This window comes from Colletotrichum destructivum, chromosome 5 (genome assembly GCF_034447905.1).
Source record: "Colletotrichum destructivum chromosome 5, complete sequence".
Taxonomy (NCBI): domain Eukaryota; kingdom Fungi; phylum Ascomycota; class Sordariomycetes; order Glomerellales; family Glomerellaceae; genus Colletotrichum; species Colletotrichum destructivum.
In genome coordinates, this window is record NC_085900.1 from 4,445,737 (window position 1) to 4,465,138 (window position 19,402).

General features: G+C 54.3%; 10 protein-coding genes across 10 annotated transcripts; 5 read left to right on the forward strand and 5 right to left on the reverse strand.

The window, feature by feature from the left end:
* Positions 1 to 205: 205 nt before the first annotated feature.
* CDEST_08889 (Putative P-loop containing nucleoside triphosphate hydrolase) lies at positions 206 to 463 on the reverse strand (the record flags this gene model as incomplete). The annotated part of the gene is made up of 2 exons (XM_062925048.1): positions 206 to 354; positions 385 to 463. 2 exons carry the CDS (start codon positions 461 to 463, stop codon positions 206 to 208), a joined length of 228 nt encoding a protein of 75 aa, XP_062781099.1.
* A 125-nt stretch (positions 464 to 588) lies between these two features.
* Positions 589 to 1,834, forward strand: CDEST_08890 (uncharacterized protein; the record flags this gene model as incomplete). The annotated part of the gene is made up of 3 exons (XM_062925049.1): positions 589 to 624; positions 926 to 1,148; positions 1,566 to 1,834. 3 exons carry the CDS (start codon positions 589 to 591, stop codon positions 1,832 to 1,834), a joined length of 528 nt encoding a protein of 175 aa, XP_062781100.1.
* A 1,976-nt stretch (positions 1,835 to 3,810) lies between these two features.
* Positions 3,811 to 5,919, forward strand: CDEST_08891 (Putative major facilitator superfamily, MFS transporter superfamily; the record flags this gene model as incomplete). The annotated part of the gene is made up of 3 exons (XM_062925050.1): positions 3,811 to 4,064; positions 4,190 to 4,806; positions 4,985 to 5,919. The coding sequence occupies 3 exons, from the start codon at positions 3,811 to 3,813 to the stop codon at positions 5,917 to 5,919; spliced, it is 1,806 nt and encodes a 601-aa protein (XP_062781101.1).
* A 783-nt stretch (positions 5,920 to 6,702) lies between these two features.
* CDEST_08892 (Putative NAD(P)-binding domain, NAD(P)-binding domain superfamily) lies at positions 6,703 to 7,744 on the reverse strand (the record flags this gene model as incomplete). The annotated part of the gene is made up of 2 exons (XM_062925051.1): positions 6,703 to 7,602; positions 7,673 to 7,744. The coding sequence occupies 2 exons, from the start codon at positions 7,742 to 7,744 to the stop codon at positions 6,703 to 6,705; spliced, it is 972 nt and encodes a 323-aa protein (XP_062781102.1).
* Positions 7,745 to 8,544: 800 nt separating this feature from the next.
* CDEST_08893 (Putative NAD-dependent epimerase/dehydratase, NAD(P)-binding domain superfamily) lies at positions 8,545 to 9,718 on the forward strand (the record flags this gene model as incomplete). Its single annotated transcript, XM_062925052.1, has 3 exons — positions 8,545 to 8,566; positions 8,648 to 8,877; positions 8,948 to 9,718. The coding sequence occupies 3 exons, from the start codon at positions 8,545 to 8,547 to the stop codon at positions 9,716 to 9,718; spliced, it is 1,023 nt and encodes a 340-aa protein (XP_062781103.1).
* CDEST_08894 (Putative zn(2)Cys(6) fungal-type DNA-binding domain-containing protein) lies at positions 8,950 to 11,474 on the reverse strand. Its single transcript, XM_062925053.1, has 2 exons — positions 11,214 to 11,474; positions 8,950 to 11,122 (listed from the first exon to the last, which is right to left on the reverse strand). Exons 1-2 carry the CDS (start codon positions 11,271 to 11,273, stop codon positions 9,761 to 9,763), a joined length of 1,422 nt encoding a protein of 473 aa, XP_062781104.1. The 5' UTR covers positions 11,274 to 11,474; the 3' UTR covers positions 8,950 to 9,760.
* Positions 11,475 to 11,875: 401 nt separating this feature from the next.
* Positions 11,876 to 12,641, reverse strand: CDEST_08895 (Putative class I glutamine amidotransferase; the record flags this gene model as incomplete). The annotated part of the gene is made up of 2 exons (XM_062925054.1): positions 11,876 to 12,258; positions 12,317 to 12,641. 2 exons carry the CDS (start codon positions 12,639 to 12,641, stop codon positions 11,876 to 11,878), a joined length of 708 nt encoding a protein of 235 aa, XP_062781105.1.
* A 546-nt stretch (positions 12,642 to 13,187) lies between these two features.
* On the forward strand, positions 13,188 to 13,505 carry CDEST_08896 (Putative EthD domain-containing protein; the record flags this gene model as incomplete). Its single annotated transcript, XM_062925055.1, has 1 exon — positions 13,188 to 13,505. One exon carries the CDS (start codon positions 13,188 to 13,190, stop codon positions 13,503 to 13,505), a length of 318 nt encoding a protein of 105 aa, XP_062781106.1.
* A 692-nt stretch (positions 13,506 to 14,197) lies between these two features.
* Positions 14,198 to 15,531, reverse strand: CDEST_08897 (uncharacterized protein; the record flags this gene model as incomplete). The annotated part of the gene is made up of 2 exons (XM_062925056.1): positions 14,695 to 15,531; positions 14,198 to 14,606 (listed from the first exon to the last, which is right to left on the reverse strand). The coding sequence occupies exons 1-2, from the start codon at positions 15,411 to 15,413 to the stop codon at positions 14,198 to 14,200; spliced, it is 1,128 nt and encodes a 375-aa protein (XP_062781107.1). The 5' UTR covers positions 15,414 to 15,531.
* A 575-nt stretch (positions 15,532 to 16,106) lies between these two features.
* Positions 16,107 to 19,401, forward strand: CDEST_08898 (Putative ankyrin repeat-containing domain superfamily; the record flags this gene model as incomplete). Its single annotated transcript, XM_062925057.1, has 3 exons — positions 16,107 to 16,144; positions 16,210 to 17,834; positions 17,886 to 19,401. 3 exons carry the CDS (start codon positions 16,107 to 16,109, stop codon positions 19,271 to 19,273), a joined length of 3,051 nt encoding a protein of 1,016 aa, XP_062781108.1. The 3' UTR covers positions 19,274 to 19,401.
* Position 19,402: the final 1 nt, after the last annotated feature.

The following is a 19,402-nucleotide window of genomic DNA, read 5'->3' on the forward strand; positions in this document are numbered from 1 at the left end:
GGCTTAGAACCCCATCACTTTTGTTCTGGCTATTGAATACGGTGATTTTTCTTATCTTCTCATTTTTACGACCCTATTTAGGTACTCGAGATCATCCTGCAGGGCCGCCTCACTGGCGAAATCGAGCACGCTGGTGCTCTAATCCAGAAGCAGAAGGCGGGGGTGGCAGAACTGCCACCGCTCGACAGGTGCAAGTCCGATAGTGTCACTCGGTGTCGTAGCCGTCAGGGATGGAGACGATGACGTCGTGGCCCGGCGAGGCGCCTAGGCTCACGTTGAACCGCACGCTGACATCGAAGAGCGCGGTGTCCTGTGACACGATCGCTATTTTGTCGCGGAATAAATGTCGATAACCTGTCTATCAATCAGAACTTGGGCTCGTACCTCCGCTGGACCATTTCATAATGCTGGACTTGCCGACGTCCGACTTGCCGACGAGCCCGGGGAAGTGGTTGCGCGGCATCGTAAGTGACGTTCTTCAAAGTCACCTCCGCGCCCCCTCGGCGCTGGTTTTCCTCTGGGGCGGCGGCAAACTTTGCCTTAACTGTGTCTCGATTCGATTTCAGCGCCGGCCATTGTCTCGGTGTCATGGGTCGAACCCATTTCGGCAACGCCCGTGCCATGGTAAGAGGGCTAGGCGGGTGCGCAAGAACTCGAGAGCAAGCGAGAACATGCTGCTACAGAGCTGATCAATCACCAACATGGCGGTGAGGTTGATGAGGGAGGCAGTCCAAGTGTATTCTTCCTTCACAATCATTCAGAGCCCCACCAGTAAACCAGGACAGTGTTGAGTGTGTCGGTCACGTACCAAATGGCAAGCCAGACGATAGTGGTGACTGAGGCCCGGGCAGCCTGCTTACGGGGCGGGGCCGACAAACGCATGGAGGACTCCATATGGTCGTTTTGAGAACCCGCAGGCTTACAGTATCATCTAAGCGGTGATCCCAAAGCCCGCTTAGGCGAGGAAGTTGGCGAAGAGCTCAACGGCGGCAAGCATAGATCCGAAAACAGGCGACCCATCTCTAAGATGCGGTCGACAGTTGTCCGGCGGGCGATTGAGCTCGCTCACAGTGAAACCAAGCAGGACGTCGACGGTCGAAAAGATGGCGCGGACGAAGACGAACTAAATAATGGCGGGGACAAACCCGGTGAGTGAAGCACGAATCAGCCACGTAAGACCACACGCGACAGAGTTGAAGCGCTTCCGGGTATCTGGCTGGCTGTCCTTAGATCCTTCATTCTTGGCATCTTCCTCCTCCTATTTGAGCTTGGCGAGATGTGACTCGGAGAGGTCGGCTTTCTCGCTTGCTTACATATTTGTTTTGAGGGTGGATGTGTCCAGCGAGTGGCCCGAGATAGACTCGGCTTTGCTGCTTGCGTTGCTGTCAGCGTGGTCGAGAGAAAAGACTGCAGATTAACCATGCGTGCGAATTCGCTCTCGGCCTTGGTCATGAGCTCCGCGTAGGTTCGTTTCTGGATGATTTTTCCAGCCTGCATGATGCTGTCGGTATTGCGGATCGTCGAGAGGCACTGGGCATTAAAAATGGAATCTCGCTTGCTGGTAGTCGCGCTTAACGGCGAGCTGGTTACTCTTCTTGCTGATAGATTCAAAAGCCGCCGTGGCCTCATCGAGGACGATAGTGTTGGAGAAAGACCAGGACTACTGAGACGTCTAGGCAAGGATGCAGGCGAGTCTGGGCTGGTTCATAAGGCAACAACAAAGTCAGACGGCGAGGAAGAAGCCGAGGATGGTGATAATGTTGCCAAGCTTTTCCGACATGCTGCCCTGGACAGCAGTGATATCGCCATGAGGACGACTCAAGACCTGGCTTGAGCGGTTGTGTTATTGCACAAGGTTAGGGGTTGGCTCAAAAGGGCAGAGACGTAGCGTAAACGGGAGGCAGTGGGGCCGGGCACTGGCTGATGACAATCCAAAGGGTAAGATGACAACAGTAGACGGACAGATAGATGCACGAAGGAGAGAAGCGGAAGGAGCAATATCCAGGCAAGAGTAGCGGTTTCCAACTTGCGTGGTGGCATTTGTGTGGTTTACTTGGTCGAGGCTCACCAGTCCAGTTCCGCTGCCCGCAGGAACGGCGTCGAGAAGCAGCAAGCATTGCTATCTCAGTCCTGCGACGGCGAAAACTCTTGGTGACATGCCGAAAATCCTGGGCCTCACCACCTGAGCCACCGAGTGGAGGAAAGAGGAAGGAAGGTCGTTCGTTACCTTGCTACCTAGGTACGTAGCTGGAGAATTATCGGGGTACGGGTGTGGTTGTAGGCAAGGATCTGATCCAATCTTATCAATCAGACCCACTAGTTTGATCTAGCGGCTCCATCATCATTTTTTAGGCTGATATGCTGCAGGCGACAGGGGTAGAAGACTCACTGTACCACTGCCCCTGCAACCCCCAACCCCCCCAAGTGGGCATAACGACAGTGTGGTAACTCTATCGAATCACGCCCTTCAAACACCAAGGCGGAACTAGAAAGAACCTCAGGGCAGACCATTTATCAGTCAGTTCCACAAAAGAAAAGAACAGTCCGTGCGGCTGCTGTCTTCGTAAGGCGATCCGCAAACCGCAAAATATCGGGGTGCTTGGGTATTTCGGCGCCGGCCGGAAGGCGTTTATGATGGGGCCGATGACATCCACTTGCTCCCATGACCGCGCTTCATCGTTGGCTCCTGCAGTGGCCTGCCAAGCCAAACCAGACAGTCAGTTCCTTGTCTAGCCCCGGTCTAGATGTTGTTGTTGCTGCTGAGTGAGCTCGCAGAGTTTTCCAATATCGCATGATCCGAGGGAAAGAGGAGAGTGAATGGCCCCAGGGAGAGTGAGATAATGGATAGGTTTCGACTTGGGACCAATAATCCATGCCAGCCATCTGCGAATACCTGTACGCTACGAATACTCTTTGGTTACCTAAACCGTCAAGGTCGCCAAGTCCTTGTAACTTCCATCATCCATGGGAGGCTAGGAAGCAACAGGGCCGTTCCCTCCCTCTCACCTGGCCAATGATTAGATCAATCTAATCAGATTATATGGGGAAAACTTCTTGACAGGTAACCCGTGCTGTCCGATATTAACTATGCTAGATGTAGTTTAAGTTCGACTTGAGTCCACCAACTGCATGTCCGCCATGTGGCGGTTGCGCAACTCACTCCGATGGACAAGTCATACGTAACGGGCAGAGACTTTGGTGGCAGTCCTTCAGAACTCCAAGAACCCAACTAATAACAACTTCGAGCAGCAATCGGCCTCTGATCCTCTATCCGCTATCTGTACCAGCCCAGCCAAGTCAAGCCAATAGACGGAGCGACAGCGTGGGAAAATGCATCAAAGATCTCGGAGAAGAAGATAAAACGAGACAGGGGGGGGGGAGGGTCGTCTTGTGGGTTCGTCAGTGTCCCGAAGCGGACCTGGAGCTGCCAATGGTCGGTCCTCCCCCGACGTCGGTCCACGAAAGGATTCTTCTCGTTGCTAGTTTCCCCTTGGCGACCAACCTTGGGCGCCTCCTCCCAATCCTTTGAAAGCTGCCCGGCCATAGGCCCGGCGCTCAGCAAAAGTATTATCGCCGCGCCTTTTCAAGTCCCAACACACCGGTAATCGGCACCTGGCTGCAATGCATTTAAGACAGGCTATGTCGCTTCTTTTCTTTCATTCCTGTCTTCTCTTGCTCTTGCTTTTGCTCCTGCGATTGCCACTGTAACCTTCCACTCCTGGCTTGTCCACTCCCCGGTCTCCTGTTGCCTCCTCCTGATTCACTCGGACGCAGCGACAGAATCAGCAGAAACAGTCGAGAGCAGCAACAATGGCGCGGATAATGCACTCGTTTATCGACAAGCTGCGGCTGCGCGGCGGTCGAGACCCCGCCGTCCCGGACTCGACGGCTGTTGGAGACTCGCCGCCCGCCGTTGGCCCCGTGATCGATTCCGACGACATTGCCACGGCCAAAGCCATCAACGACCCCACGACAATTAGCCCCGCGGCGCAGGCCGGCATCCAGAAGATCGAGGCCGTGACATTGACCTGGAACACCTTCTCCCTCGTTCTGATGCTCATCAAGTACGTCAACTTTTTGCCCCCTTTCTATACTACTCAGTCCGCCAAGCCTTCAGAGATTTGAATGGGGACTAGAATTACACAAGTCCTCCGGGCTGACACGATGCGTCGTTTTCACTCCGCCACAGCATCTGGCTCATTTTCCTGACCAACGGGTTCCGCATCTCGGTGCTTGCAAGCTTGGCACCATTTGTCACGAGCGAGTGGCAGTTCCACTCGCTCACGGCCGTCATCTATGTTGTCTCGAGCGCCATGGCGAGCGCGACCTACATTCCCGTGGCCAAGCTGCTCGACACATGGGGCCGTGCCGAGGCCTTCCTCTTCATGGTCGCCCTCGCCACCCTGGGCGTCATATGCCAGGGCGCCTCCAGGAATCTGCCGACCTTCTGCGCCGGCGAGGTCCTCTACGACGTCGGCTTCAGCGGCATCGTTTACACCATCTGCGTGCTCGCCGCCGACGTCACCTCTCTCAAGAACCGCGCCCTGGCCTTCGCCTTCACCTCCTCCCCCTACATGGTCACCGCATTCGCCGGGCCCAAGGCCGCCGAGGGCTTCCTTCTTAACGTTACCTGGCGCTGGGGCTTCGGGGCCTTCGCCATCATCGTGCCCTGCGTGACGGTCCCCATGTTTATCCACCTCAAGTACCATGAGAGGAAGGCTGTCAAGTCCGGTCTTTACGAGAAGCCGCTCAAGAGCACCCAGCCCTTCATGCAGAGGGCCAAGCAAGCCCTCATCGAGTTCGACAGTAAGTTCTCACTGTCACCCCTCAAGCATCCCTTTCTTTCACTCTTCACTTTTGCTCTCCTCCTTCTCCTTCTCCTTCTCCTTCTTATTCTTCTTCTTCTTCTTCTTGGCGGGAAACATATACACAGATATGGATATACCACACGATGCTAACGTTGTCTGTGTTCCCCGACGGACAGTGCCGGGTGTGTTCTTATTCGCCGGCGGCCTGGTCGTTTTCCTGCTCCCCTTCACCATCGCCGCCAAGGCGCCGAACGGCTGGGCGTCGGACTACATCATTGCGATGCTCGTTGTGGGTTTCGTCACACTGGTTGGCTTCGCCCTGTACGAGATCTACCTTGCTCCGGCGCCCTTCATCAACGGCAAGTTCCTGTTGGACCGGACCGTCATCTCGGCGTGCATGATCAACTTCACGTACCAGATCTCGTACTACTGCTGGAACAGCTACTTCACGTCCTTCCTGCAGGTCGTCTGCAACATCAGCGTGTCCGAGGCCGGATACATCAACAACACGTTCCAGGTCGTCTCGGGCGTCGTGTGCTTTGCCTACGGCTACGCGATCCGCGTCACCGGCCGCTTCAAGTGGCTCTACTACATTGCCATCCCGCTCTTCATCCTGGGCCAGGCCCTGATGATCCACTTCCGGCAGCCCAACCAATACGTCGGCTACATCATCATGTGCGAGATCTTCATGTCTCTAGGAGGCAGCGTGTTCATCCTGCTTGCACAGGTGGCCTGCCTTGCCGCCGTCGACCACCAGAACGTGGCCTCGGTGCTCGCGTTCCTCTTCGTTGTCGGGGGTATCGGCGGCTCCATCGGGTACACCATCTCGGGCGCCATCTGGACCAACACGTTCCTGCCTGCGCTGCAGCGCAACCTGCCCGAGTCGGCCGTGGGGAACGCGACGCTCATCTTTGGCAGCTTGCCTGCCCAACTCGCCTACCCTGTCGGCTCGCCCGAGCGCGTCGCGATCCAGGAGGCCTACGGGTACGCCCAGACGCGCATGCTCGCCGTCGGAACTGGCGTCGCCGCCGTCATGTTCTTCTGGCTCTACTTCATGAAGAACATCAACGTCAACACCAAGGCCGTCCAAACGAAAGGCACCGTGTTCTGATCGGCCGTCACTGCAACGCGCAATAAACCTGATACCCAATGATCAAACCACCCGCGAGTCAAGGATCCGCAAGGGGATGGGAGAATCTTGCATATCCATTTTGGTCTATGCTGCCCTGAAGTAGCTTGGAGTCTGGGAGGAAAACATTATTGGTACCGGATTTTCATCATTTCGGCAGGCTCCTAGGCAGTCCTTGAAACGGAATCAACCTGGCTGTGGATCGTGAGCGTGTTTTTTTTCGTGAAGCAAGTCATGGAGCGGTGATTTGATCTGAATTCCTTCGGTCTTCGAGGATCCTATAGACAATCTGATATTACTCAACAACGGTCCAACTGATGGATGATGGACTTTTGTTCCGCGTTCTATCGGATCGTGCACGCTGAAGCTAATATTCGTCCGCCATTTAGGTGTGACATAGTGAGTAGATCCCTGTCAGATCGGCCCTGCGTGGCTGCGAGTGGGGGGGCGGCGATTCACCAGGGGACGGTCCGCACAGTAGGTAGGTACGAAAGCTAAAGGAGCGCACCCACGGGGCCAACGCCTGGCGTGCTTCCTTTCTTCGACATGCACTAGTACTAAGCGGGATTGAGAGGGCGAGGATACATGTCCTCTAGACGCATGTTGGTGCGTTGGTTACCATTAGCAGCAATGCCATGGCTGTATTGGCATAAATAAATTGCGTGTGTAACAGAATATTTCCTCTTCTACTCATTACATGCAAGAACATATACGCACAATTCACCAATGCTGTTAGTATGCGCAACACGAGGTAACTGGTTTTGCCTAGACCAGAAGAGCTTTGCGCGTGGCCTCGTCCAGGTCTTCGACCGGAAGACCCAGCAAGTCGTTGTCAGACTCGAAGTCCGCATCGCCGCTAGGCTGGAACACGCGAGCATACAACATCTTCAAGAACCCGTCCTGCTTGCCTTGGTTCAACTCATCGACGCCGTCTTTGTACCTCTTTTCGCTGTTCTCGTGTTCGAGTTTCCAATCGCTGTCCGCGGTCCCCGTCACTCTCATAACGCTGTCCAGGATATCCCGTTGGCTGACCCTGAAGCTTGAGACAAAGACAGTCTTGTTGTCGAATTGGGAGATTGTTGTCGACCTGTCGTTGTCGTCCTCGGGGAGTATCTTTTGGCTCAGCAGCGAAGCCACAGCGCGGCCACACTGCGCCCATGTGGAGATGTCGATGGCCTTCCTGCCGTCGTCGTAGAGGGTGACGGTCCGGCTTTTGAGGTCAAACCCAAAAGTGCTAGGGCCCGCGACAAGGCTGTACTCGTACCAGAACCCATTGATTAGTGTGACTGATTTCAATCCAGCTTTCTGGACCTCTGCAATGTTTTCCAGGACGACTTTCGCGATTGGGACATCTCTCTGAATGCCTTCGCTGTGAACGTTGATGCTGTAGGCGTTGGGCATGACGTAGGGAACGCCTGCTTCGGCCGCGGCTCGGACGAGGGAGGTGTGGGTACCCGGCGCAGCGCTCAGAGAGAGGGTGATGATCAGGAAGTCTTGGCCCTTCAGGGCTGCGACGAGAGAATCATGGTTTTGGTAGTTGACGGAGGCTATTTTCACACCGTGGGGCGGGCTGCTCGTGCTGTCCGTTCGCGTGATGGCAGTCACTGTGTGTTTCCCTGTCTTGAGAAGCTGCTCTGCGAGGGCCCTTCCGATGTTACCACCAGCCTGTGGGATGTTTCTAGTCAGCCTGAATCTTCTTGGTTTTTTGCGTGTTCCAAACGAATACACGACTTACCCCGACAATGGCGACGTTCTTTACGTAGTTTCTAAACCCTTGAGGGGCGTCCTTGGCAAAGCCTTCCGCCATAGTGAAACCAACCGAGCCTGCCAGTGACTGACTACCTACTTTGGGACTAGTTCAATATTGGGATGAAGACGACGAATGGACGGAACGCATGAGCCGGTCGGTGCACTAAGGGGGATGAATTGCTTGAAGACGACCGAGCCAATGTCTTTTATACCAACCTCGCTCGTTGAGATGGCAGTTCCAGTGTCTCTGTCCATTGATTTACCCCCAACTCTAGTTTCCTTGAATGTAAAGATCCTGCTTTGAAATCTTTCCGAGATCCTGGTCTCGAGGTCGTGAGGACGCCTCGACGTGTCACTCTCATCGGACTTAAGGGAGTTAACTGCCAGCGGCGTTCGAGCAAGTTTGTGGAGCCACGAACGGACCCGGACCCGGGACGGACTCACTCAGCAAATGGCCATATTCCCCCGCCCGATTCCAGTTTCAACTTCAAGGCCGACTAATGTATTTTTTACCAGAAATGGCTAGCGTTACGGCGTGCGTCAACAAAGGCTCCTCCCGTCTACGAAAATTGCGGCATTGCCGAGTTTCCATCAAATGTGGAAAGGAAGGCTGCAGAAGTTAAACTCAGGGTCCAGTAAACTGCCCTGCTATCCAGCTCCACCGATCCTTGAAGCCAACATGACCCTGGTCGAAGGGGGCTCGATCCCGGTCCCGCGAATGTCTCCTACAGTCAAGTTATAACTTATAAGTCGAGGTCGGGTGTCTGCGCTGAGCCCTTTTTTTATTTTAAACCCCGGCCAAGCTCATTCTTCCGATCAATACGTAGCAAGATTCCCGACACCATTTCGATTCCAACCATGACCAAAGTTCTTGTTACAGGTATTTATTACCAGACAGCACAGGCACGCATATGGAAGTCGATGTCATGAAGCTAACGTGGGCTTTCTTCGCAACGCACAGGAGGCACTGGCTTCGTCGCCGGCCACGTCATTGAAACCCTTCTCAAGCGCGGACACTCCGTGCTCACGACCGTTCGGTCCGAGGAGAAGGGGGAGGCGGTCAAGAACGCCTACCGAGACGTTTCTCAAAACAACCTCGACACGGTCGTCATCCCGGACGTCGCCGCAGAAGGCGCCTTTGAGGGGCTGGGCTCACACGGGCTCGAGGCGGTGATTCACTTAGCAAGCCCAGTAAGTCTTCCCGTCGAAGTCCTTGGCCCTCAAGTTTTTCAAAAAATCGTTTTTTTAAGACCAGCTATAGTTTCACTACAATGTCACCGACCCAAAAAAGGACCTGATTGACCCGGCCGTACTCGGCACCACCGGCGTTCTCAAAGCAATCAAGAACTCGTGCCCCGGTGTCAAGCGCGTCGTCGTGACTTCTTCCTTTGCCGCGATCCTCAACCCGGGGCTGGCCTCCACCGGGGCACAGAAGACGTACTCGGAGGAGGACTGGAGCCCCTTGACACTTGAAGACGCCTACGCGAACGGCGGGAGCGCTTATATCGTTTCCAAACTCTTTGCCGAGAGGGCGGCCTGGAAGTTCATGGCAGATGAGAAGCCCGGTTTCACGCTTTCCACCATCAACCCACCGATGATCTACGGACCTGTCAGGCTGCCGGTGGGATCACTCGCCTCAATCAACACCTCGAACCGGTTTCTTGGGGAGGTCCTCCTCGGAAAGCACAAGGCGGGCCTGCCGCCCACGCCTATGCCACTCTGGGTCGACGTGCGAGATGTCGCGCTGGCGCATGTGAGGGCCATGGAGGTTCAAGAGGCCGCCGGCAAGCGCTTCCTGACGACTGCAGGCTTTTACAGCAACGAGGAGTTAGCCAGGGCAATCTGGAACCACTTCCCCGACTTGCGAGAGAAGCTTCCGGAGCCTGGTAGCTTTGGAGGAGCGCCCAACCCGGCGCTGCAGTCCTTTGGGTACAACACGTCTAGGGTGACAAGCATCCTGGGCCTGGAATTCACTCCGTACGAGAAGACTGTCGTCGACTCGGTCTTGTCTCTGAAAGGCTTGAAGGAGTAGGCCGAGGCTGCTTTCTGCCCAAGTGTGGCGAGTAGTTTCGTCTCAAGCTAGGATCGCGTAGCTTCCTGTCATGGCAAAGACGGTCCAGTAATCCAAGTCCGGCGTTGTTTGCAAGACATGCATTATTTCTTTGGCGGCTTTGAAGCCGCCGGATCCCCACATGAATCTCAAACACCGCAGTATCCAGGCCTTGACCGCCACGTCTTCGGAGACCTGGTTAATCAGGTAGAGGGGCGCCAACAGAGTACTGCAATGAAGCTGCTGGACCGGCGAAAAGGGTAACGAGTTGGTTTCATGTACACCTGGTAGGATGAACTGGGGTACTGAGGCACATATCTGGCTAACCGAGTCGCGAATGGTTCCATGGAAGATGTCGTCCCTCGGGCGTGTCTCCATGGGGATGTGCCGTTGAACCAAGTCGTAAAGAATGAGGCGGATTGTGCAAATCGCGTTGGACACTTGGGTGATGTAGTGATCGGGGTAGACGTCATAGGACTGTCCAAGGACCCGTTCATCCGAAGGAATTTGCACGGTCCGCGGCAGCCAATCCGCCGGTCGAGCTCTGTCCAAAGTCTTGATCTGATTATCCAAGTCTTTTGCTCTCAGTAGTAGATCCAAGGGTGAGACCCCACCACGAGTGACGTCTGACTTGAGGTTGACGACCAGCGCAAGCACACCCAGGAAGGTCCACTTCACGCCCTTGACGCGATAACCGATATTGTGACGGACAGCGGCAAGCTGTGGGGGTACCCTGTCACCAACCGTGGCACTGCTCACAGTCACCGCCGTCACAAGGCGAGCGGCAACCTGGCAGCCGGTTGTGGTCGATATAATGCTTGTCACACGGGCACCCAGTAGTGACAAGCCCCCATGAGCATGGCTCAACCATGATTGAGAAGCGCCGGGGTCTCGGTGGACCAGTTTCTCGTACATGTCAAGGAGGAGAACGGTCTGCAGCGCTCTTTCTGCTTCATCGGCATCTAGTGAGCTCAGAATGCGACCCAGTCGCTGAATCGCCGTAACGTAGCTCGATTTGGCCGATCGGAGAAGTTCCGGGTTACCTAGCTGAACAGCCATAAAAGCCTGACTGATTGCTTCGACACTTGCTGAAAGATGGTCCATTTCCCTTGCGGTGCGGTAGTGGTGAGCTATCTCATTCATGCTCCGGGTAAAGGTGTTGACATATGTCGAAAAGAACGCGTATCGGGCTCTGGTATCCCAGCTCAGCTCGAGGACAGCCGGACGGCTCTCCGGAGGATGCCGAACGTCACCCCGCCGAGCGAGTGCCCTTTGTTCCGCGGAACGGTTCTCGTTGCGGAACTGCAGGGCATCGGGGTTTCGGTAGCCGTGGCACAATAAACCGGCCCTGCGACATTGACCGCACGCGTCCGGCCGGAGATCACACTTCCGACGATGACATGTTAGTAGGGAATTTTCTTGTCTTTCGTCATGGGCAAGGCTGATCATAGCGTGGTAAGGACTTTAGTGGGTTCACCTTGAGTTTTCTCGCTCTGCACGGGAGGCATGCCGGCGAGAGCCGTCCTCGATTCACCATGGCCCTCCAAGGCCAGGTTCCTCACGTCACCCACAACGGTTCAGAGAGTGGGTGGGTGTGTATTGGATCTAGTCGGAACATAAGGCAGTAAGTAGTACGGCGAAGAATCCAATGTTGTATTATATTTTTAGAAGACTTGCCCGAGTTCGTTCTTCGACGGCCAACTATGAAGAGGTGCAGGTTCAGCGAATTAGCTTCGGTGGTGTTACGAAGGAAGTCGGATTTGTCTCATGGGGGGTCGTCCCATCGACGTCTTGATCGTTTCCTAAACAGGCTAGCGTTCCGTTCTCTTAACTCTAAATTTATGGGGCTCTGAGCTTTGGCCGACTAACACGACTAACACGACAAACGCGCGACTCATGTCCAACCGGTCCAGATCTGATGAAGAAGACATCATCCATCTTTCCTAAGCTGCAGTGGTTGTTTTTTCCGATATGTAGTAGTACCGCAGTGGGGCCATTTGAATGCCATGATATGTTTTTGAGGCTTTAAAGCATTGCCAGTTCTACGTACTGTCTGTCACATTCTCATTTTGGCCCATAAACTCCGAAACGAACGACGCATGTATTCTCGTTCAAACATCTTTGTTGGCGCACGGCTTTCTACAATTTTCTGATGGTTTCCAACAAGACTCCTCCAATAACCCCCGCGCTGGGCGGGTTTTGCCCGGTGACCAAGCGACCATCCTTGCCACTCACGACAACCTTGACTCCGAACGGCTGATCCGCCTTGACGTACTTCCCGCCATGATTCTTGAGCTCTGTCTCTAGAAGGAAGGGCATCGCATCCGTGAAGTTGTAGGCATCTTCCTCCGCGTTGGAGAAGCCGGTCACCTCGCTGTCCTTGACCAGGTACTCCCCATTCGAGAGCTTGACGTTGACCAAGGCGCCGGGGCCGTGGCAGACAGCCGAGACTATCTTGCCTGCTTCATAGAACTCTCGGATGACAAGGTGTGAGACTTGATCGACGGCGAGGTCAAACATGGCTGCGTTCACATTAGTTTACACCTCGGGAGCTCCATCCGAGCTACCAGGCACACTTACGCCCGTGTCCGCCGACGTAGAAGACGCCCACAAACTCAGAAGACCTGCCCACAAACGTCGAGAGCTTCTCCGTCTTCTCCCAAAGATCCTTGTTCTCCTTCAGAAACCTCTGGCACTCCGCATCGTCTTTGCTTTCCTCGACAGAGTAGGGGTCGAGAGGAGCAACACCGCCTTTGGGAGAGGCGACGACGAGATCCACGTGCGGGGCGAGGGCGTTGTAAGGGTGGACGAATTCGGGAAGATACCATCCCGTTTTAAAATTTTCGCGCGTTGGAAGATTGTCCTGGGACGTCAAGACGACGAGAAGCTTGGGTCTGACTGCCATGGCTGATTAAGAAAGAAATGGAGGTAAAAGAAAAAAAAAGAATCTAGGAGTGAAATGTACCGGAGGGGATACCGTAGAAGCCAACTAAACTCTGCGCCGGCACAACAGAAAATAGATACACTTATACTCTCGTCAGCATGGGAGCAACCAGAAGCCTCGGAAGAACGGTCTTTCTCCAAAAGACCGAGACCGCCGCCACCTTGCTTTCTGGCATGCAGGAATTCCCCGTTTTTTTGATTGCGTCCTTTTTCTTACTCTTGTCCTGCGGCTCGCTGGAACAAGGATTCTGCATTCGTGGCAGATTACCAAGTTCAGCCTCCTCTCTATGTTCAAGGGGCTCTTGTCTCCGAGCCAGCAGCAACCAGATATAAGGATCCCGTGCCATCCTACGGACCTCCTGTTATCCATTCATTCAGTCTTTCATGCGACCACTGACGTGTTTTTGAAAAAACCTACCTTAATAAGTTACTTTCTTGAACCTCATTTCAAAACACCTCCCACCATCCAACACGCAAGACATATCGCAAGCATCCATACCCGGTCACTATGGCTGTCACAATCACAGTCGTCTTCCCCAACGAGCCTGATGCCAGCTACGACATCGAATACTACGTTAGAAAACACATGCCTCTGATCCAGGAGCGTTGGGGAAAGTACGGCGTCGTTTCCTGGTCGGTCACAAAGTTTCAAAACGGCGTTGATGGCTCTGCGCCTCTGTATGCCTTTGGGTCGGTTGTCACCTGGGACAATGTAGACCAGATCAAGGCTGCGTTCGCCGGACCCGAGGCTGGGGAGATTATGGGAGACGTGGCCAACTTCTCGAACAAGCAGCCCGTCTTTTTGACTGGCGAGGTACTCCGTTAAACATTTGATTGCAAAAAGGCACATGGATGGGCATCTGAAGGATCAATGACGCAGGTGGATCACAAGGGATTTCAAGGACCGTACTCTAGGTTCGTTGAGATCGAATACAAAGGCTCAAACATCGTAGCTGAGTTTTCTGAGCCCTGAAATCCTTTTTTGCTGCTGAATACTGCTTCGCGTTTAATGTGACATTTACGTTATAGTGAGCAGTACTCACACATCTGGAACTAGCAAATTGTTTCCAGTACTTCTAGTAAGTAGATGTGTACGTCTTTAAGCCAGTCCAAACACAAGATATGTTTTCTGTGGTATATCTACTGCCTGGATATCTGAGATGGAATGTAAAATAGACCAGGTGGCCTCGATTCAAAAGAAGTTGAAATAAAGTCAACGGAGCAGTTTTCTTCCTTCTATCATATTCTTGATCTCAATCTGACTTGCCTCAAGTATACACCTCTCGGAAAGAGGCTACATTTTTCGATCAAACCATCAATATCTGAAGTTGTAAGTTGTAACGACTATTGAAGCAGTATCCTCAGTAAGGAGCTGTCTCGCAGGTCCTGCACAAGCCAAGGGTACATCTTGCAGAAAGCACATCGTTCCATCTCTTCCAAGAACAACCGCTTTGGACTTGTTTCACTCGAGAGTTTTGGAGCTTACAAATATCCATATATACTCCCAAGAGACCAAGCTCAATTGGGATGCTTCCAGGCGACCCACGCCAGCACGAGCTGCAGCAGGCCGACGAGGAAAGAGAGGAAGCCGAACAGTGCCGCGAGGAACAACCCGACGATGGCGACCGTCAACGCGTTGCGCTCCGACGTGTGCCGCTCGAACCAGGAGACAACAGCGTTGGTGGGCGGCGGGCGGCGGACGGCCTCGTGCAGCCGCGTCAAGCGGTCGCCCCAGTACCGGAAGACCATGTCCGGCGGCACGGTGCGAACGAACTCGATCAGCATGGCCTCCTCGTCGAAGGCGTGCCGCCGGATGGCCTTCTCGAGCGACGCGTACGACTTCTCGTCCCCGGTGTCGATGATCGGGTACAGGATCGTGTGCAGTGTGAGCAGCGTCTCGAGGAGAAGCCTCGGCGGCAGTGTGCCCCTGCATCTCGTCAACCGGCTGTAGGGATATCCTTCGTTTTTTTGTTGAAAGTAGAAACCATTTCAACAACTGTTAGGCACCGACTCACATTGCCAAGCTCTCCTCAAAGCCCAGTTCCAGGGGCTGGTTCTTGGTGATGGCCAGGTGCGCCCTGAGAAAGAAGACCTGGTGGAAGACCTTGAGAATCTTGGTGCCCGCGTCGTACGCGAGGTGCTCCAGCAGGTTGTTAGTCGGACGGATCTTGATGTCGTACCTCTTGGCGAGCTTCCACGCCTTGAGGGACTTCTTGTGCGCGATGGCGTCGACGACCCTGCCCTTCTGCTCCTCTGTCGTGGAGAGCTGCTGCGTAAAGGCCTCCCTCACGAAGTTGGCGAAGCGCACGTCGCCCTCCCACTTGGCCCAGCTGGGGTCCTTGCGCTCGAGCCCAACGGCGTGGTAGTCCCCGAGGGAGCAGTTGATCATGAAGGTGACGGCGACGACGGTTCGGGCGACATGCGCCTTCTCCTTTGGGGTGGCGGCGGCGGTGGTTTCTTTGTCCATCATGGCCTGCCCGACGTAGTCGTTGAAGGAGAGGAGGGGGTTCTCGCGGAGGATCCTGGCGCACCGGACCACGTCCGCGTGGCTCCTCAGCGCCGAGGCGCCGATGTAGATTACGGCATCGCCTGGTTCCGCGGGACAGACGACAGAACAGTAGTGGTCGAAGTAGGCGCGCGATGCCGGGCCATCCCAGCGGTCAGAGAAGGCGTCGCCGAAAACGAATTTTGCTATTTGATCGCGCTCGACGTCGTTTGGGTGAAGCTGAAACATCGTCCGGGGTTTCCACTGTGAGACTTCTTTTTTAAAGGGCTCTTAATGTGAAGCATTCCGTCGGGAGGAGAACGCACTCGCGGCTCTCATCATCACCATTTGTCTGTGATCAGGCTGGCTCATTGCTGTGGGCGCATGCCGGGCTGAGCAGCACTAGCCGCTGGCAAAGATGACGTGGCAAGGCGCCCTGAATGCGAGGTCTGGGAACGGCTCAGCACTTCATGTCAGGACCTTGCCGCATTTGGGCCGAGTACCTAGGGTCGCCTTAAGGGCTTAGTGTGCCCCGTATGTGAGGCCTGACGACGTAAAATGCAGGGAGATGTTGATGTATCTATGCAGTTACATGGGTATCATGTATACACTGCGGGGACTCGAAATCTTTGGGCCTCTCAGTTCTCAGTTGGGCGAGGCGGCTGCATCCAACCAAGCGAGTACAGAGTGTAGATGCGAACCACTTTCTTCATGGGTGTCTCAGAACCTGATCATTGGCTGGCAATGAATTGTAAATAACTGGAGCTTCCGGACGTGTGAATTCATGAGGTTTGGTTCCTCTTCAACTGCTTAATTAGATCCTCCACACTGCCTGACGCTTCTCCTCCTCCGTCTGGACAAACCTTCTTCCACAACACGCATCAATACCTATATGCATAATCGTGACGCAGTCAACATCTTCTTAATAGGTGTTTTGAAAAGATGCATGGATTTCTCGTTTCAGAAGCAACACGGCAGAGGTGGGTGCATGACTTGGGGATCAACCTTTCTTTCTAGTCGTGTTGACCAGCCCGTGTGTTCCCAGCCCGACGCAAGTTCTCCACGCAAAACGACTCAACAAAGATCCAAGGAGACGGAATTCTCCACAGCATCAAGATCTAATCGCGACGTCCTTGAGACTAGGTGGTCAGAAAGCGGAAGAATTGCCAACGAATCCTTCTCAAGCATGTCCGGAATCTGTCGTGCCGCCTCACCCACCGCCCTCTCCAAAGGCGGTCCTTGGTCAAACAGACGAGCCACCAGAAGTCTCCGCCCGTACAAAAACACATGAAGAACTTCCGGGAAGCGGGAGCGCTGTTTGCGCTGATGCAAATGTCACAGACAGCCGTGTTCTGAACGAGGTTCCAGAGCCTAAATCAAAGATAGTTGCAGCCCTACTTGACGACCCTTCTCCAGTCGCCACCGAGAGCGACGACGATCCATATCGCGAGCCCAAGGCGATCCCTAAACATCGACCGCCAGTTTTTGTCTATCCCCATAGCGAAGGCAAGATTTCCCCAAAGTTCCGACAAAGATTCAGAGAGGTGGTCAACATTTTCATGTACAACATCAGGGGAAGTGCTGAACTGAGAGAAAGCACTCAATTCATTGACTACACGCTCCGAATCTGTGGCCAGTCGCCCGAGACTTCGCACCCGTCCATCCTCGTCTTCTGCCGACAACGAGATTTCAAGCCGCTTCATGGCCTGCTTTCCAATGATCGCCTACGGTTTCAGTACTGCCGTAAGCGGTCTTCTCGACGGGACCTCTGGAGTGGATGGCCGGCTTCGCGAAGACCAACCACCACTACAGATCAGAACGTGCCCTTGTTCGACCTGTATTTCTGGCGCAGCTTGCAACCGCGAGAACTACTCTGGGGTCCTCGGTCAACCTTCTTTCTAGACCAAGGCCCGAGCACGGGAATCGCGTCTTATTTGACCATGTGCGGTTGCCTGCTGATACCTCGAAAAAATATGGAAAGGCGCTCCACCTTAGGCTATGTAGTACAGCTGGGTCCTGACTACTACGGAGTCACAGCATCTCATACGTTCAGGAGTGCTGAAGATGAGCCAAAGCTTCCGATGGCCCGCGGAGAATCTACGCATTACGACCGTTCGGCTGTCTCGGCCGAGCACAAGGACACCGTACTGACGTCCGGCGGATCACCGTACTCGGATGATTGGATTGGCCAGCAAACGGAAAACCTGCAGATCGATACTTCGGACGACAACGAGGAGTTTCTTGTGGACGACGGAGAGTACGAGAGCTTCACAGACGAGGAAAGTGACACTGAACATGTGATTGACGGCGCCAGGAAAAAGAAGGGCGTCTGGCAAAAGGACTGGAAACGCGACGAGATCCCTGTCGTATCATTTCCCCAGCTTGCAGAATACGAGGTGCTTGGCGAACTTGATCTGGACTGGGCGCTGGTCAAGCTGGAAGATGCAGACGATTGGCGGCCAAACGCCGTCATGGCTAAAAACGGGACCGATGTCATCTTCCTGACCGAGTTCGCGTCAGAATACCCGGAACGAGAAACCCCCGTTCTCATCGCGACTTCGGGCGGCGCACAATTCTCTGGAAACCTTCATTCGATACCATCAGTGCTTGGAGGTGTCAACGGGAGAGTCCCGTCTGTCATGCGGACTGTCACCCTTGATGATGGCAAGCGTTAGTTAGGCCGCAGAAGAATGGGATACAACAAGCTAACGTGTGCCATAGTTCTCAGCAAAGGAGGTTCCGGCTCGGTGGTTGTAGATGCTCTGACGAACCAGATCTTTGGCCACGTCGTGGCTTCGAACCCACTGGGCGAGGTCTATGTCAGTCCCGTCATTGGGCTCCTGGACCATCTCAAAGCTCGGTACCGTGAGACTCAAGTCCGTCTTCCGGAACCACTCAGTACCCTAAGGGATATGATAGCATTCCATGCACTCCGCAAAAACCCCGCCTTGGTCGACAGGCTGATTCAGCATTATGCCAAGCTTGACGTCGCCTATGCATCCACACATCCGCCAAACGAGCTTCATCAAGCGATTTACAGCGCAGATGTGGATTCTGTGAGGCCGCTCCTCAGACCGGACATCTACATGAAATCGAAAGACTATCGCGGGGGGGCAGCACTGCACGCCGCGTCCTTGTATGGACATGCTGAGATAGTTGAACTCATTGTTGAGTCAGGATTCGAGCTGGACCCTGTGGACCAGACAGGCTGGACACCCCTTAACAATGCATCACATGGCGGGCATGCAGAAGTCGTGCGGTTGCTTCTATCGAAGGGTGCCGATCCGAATATTCCGACCATCCTTACACGAACGCCATTGTATACTGCAGCAATGGAGGGCCACAAGGAAGTCATACAGCTTCTGCTACTGCAAGCCGGAGATAGGCTGGATGAAAGTGCACGAGACTACAGGGGTATGATGCTTCTGCACGCTGCATCACAGAACGGCCATGCAGAAGTGGTAGAGCTACTTCTCGATCGAGGGACTGATTTGTATGTCAAAGATGCACAAGAAGAGACACCGCTTCACCACGCGTCAAGAGCCGGCCACCTAGAAGTAGTGAGGCTTCTCATTGAACGAGGGGCTGATGTGAACGTCGAAGACTTATACAGATGGACACCACTGCACCATGCGTCAAGAATCGGCCACTTGGATGTAGTGAAGCTGCTCCTCGACCAAGGGGCTCGTTTGTGGGCAAAAGATGTCGAAGGATGGACACCACTGTACGACGCGTCAAGGTTCGGCCGCACAGAGGTAGTGAAGCTGCTTCTCGCTCACGGGGCTCAAGTAGACGACGAAGCCCTAGACGGGCAAACGCCGCTCGGTTGTGCGGAGGAGGGCAATCACGCAGACATATACGAACTCCTCCTTCAAGCAGGGACTTGGGATTCGAAGAGCGCAAGAGAGAAGAGGACAGGCGACAAGATTCATCCGGATGCGGACGACGACAAGCTGAAAGAGGCGAAGGCATCGGGCCATGCAAACAAGCCGGCGCCGAAACACACCAAGTCGGGCATTGTGCAACAGTCACAAAGGGATGGCGAGGCTTTCCCTAAAGACAGTCAGCTGAGTAGGGAAACACGAAGCACGGAAGTTGGAACCGCCTGAAGCGAAATCAGAGAGTCTCGTATTGCATATAGGTGTAACGCCCCGGTTCAAGCCCCCAACTCCGCCGTTATGTGCCGTTTGCTCAGCTTCGTACCATACCGACTCTGGCGATATTGAAGTTTTTCTATG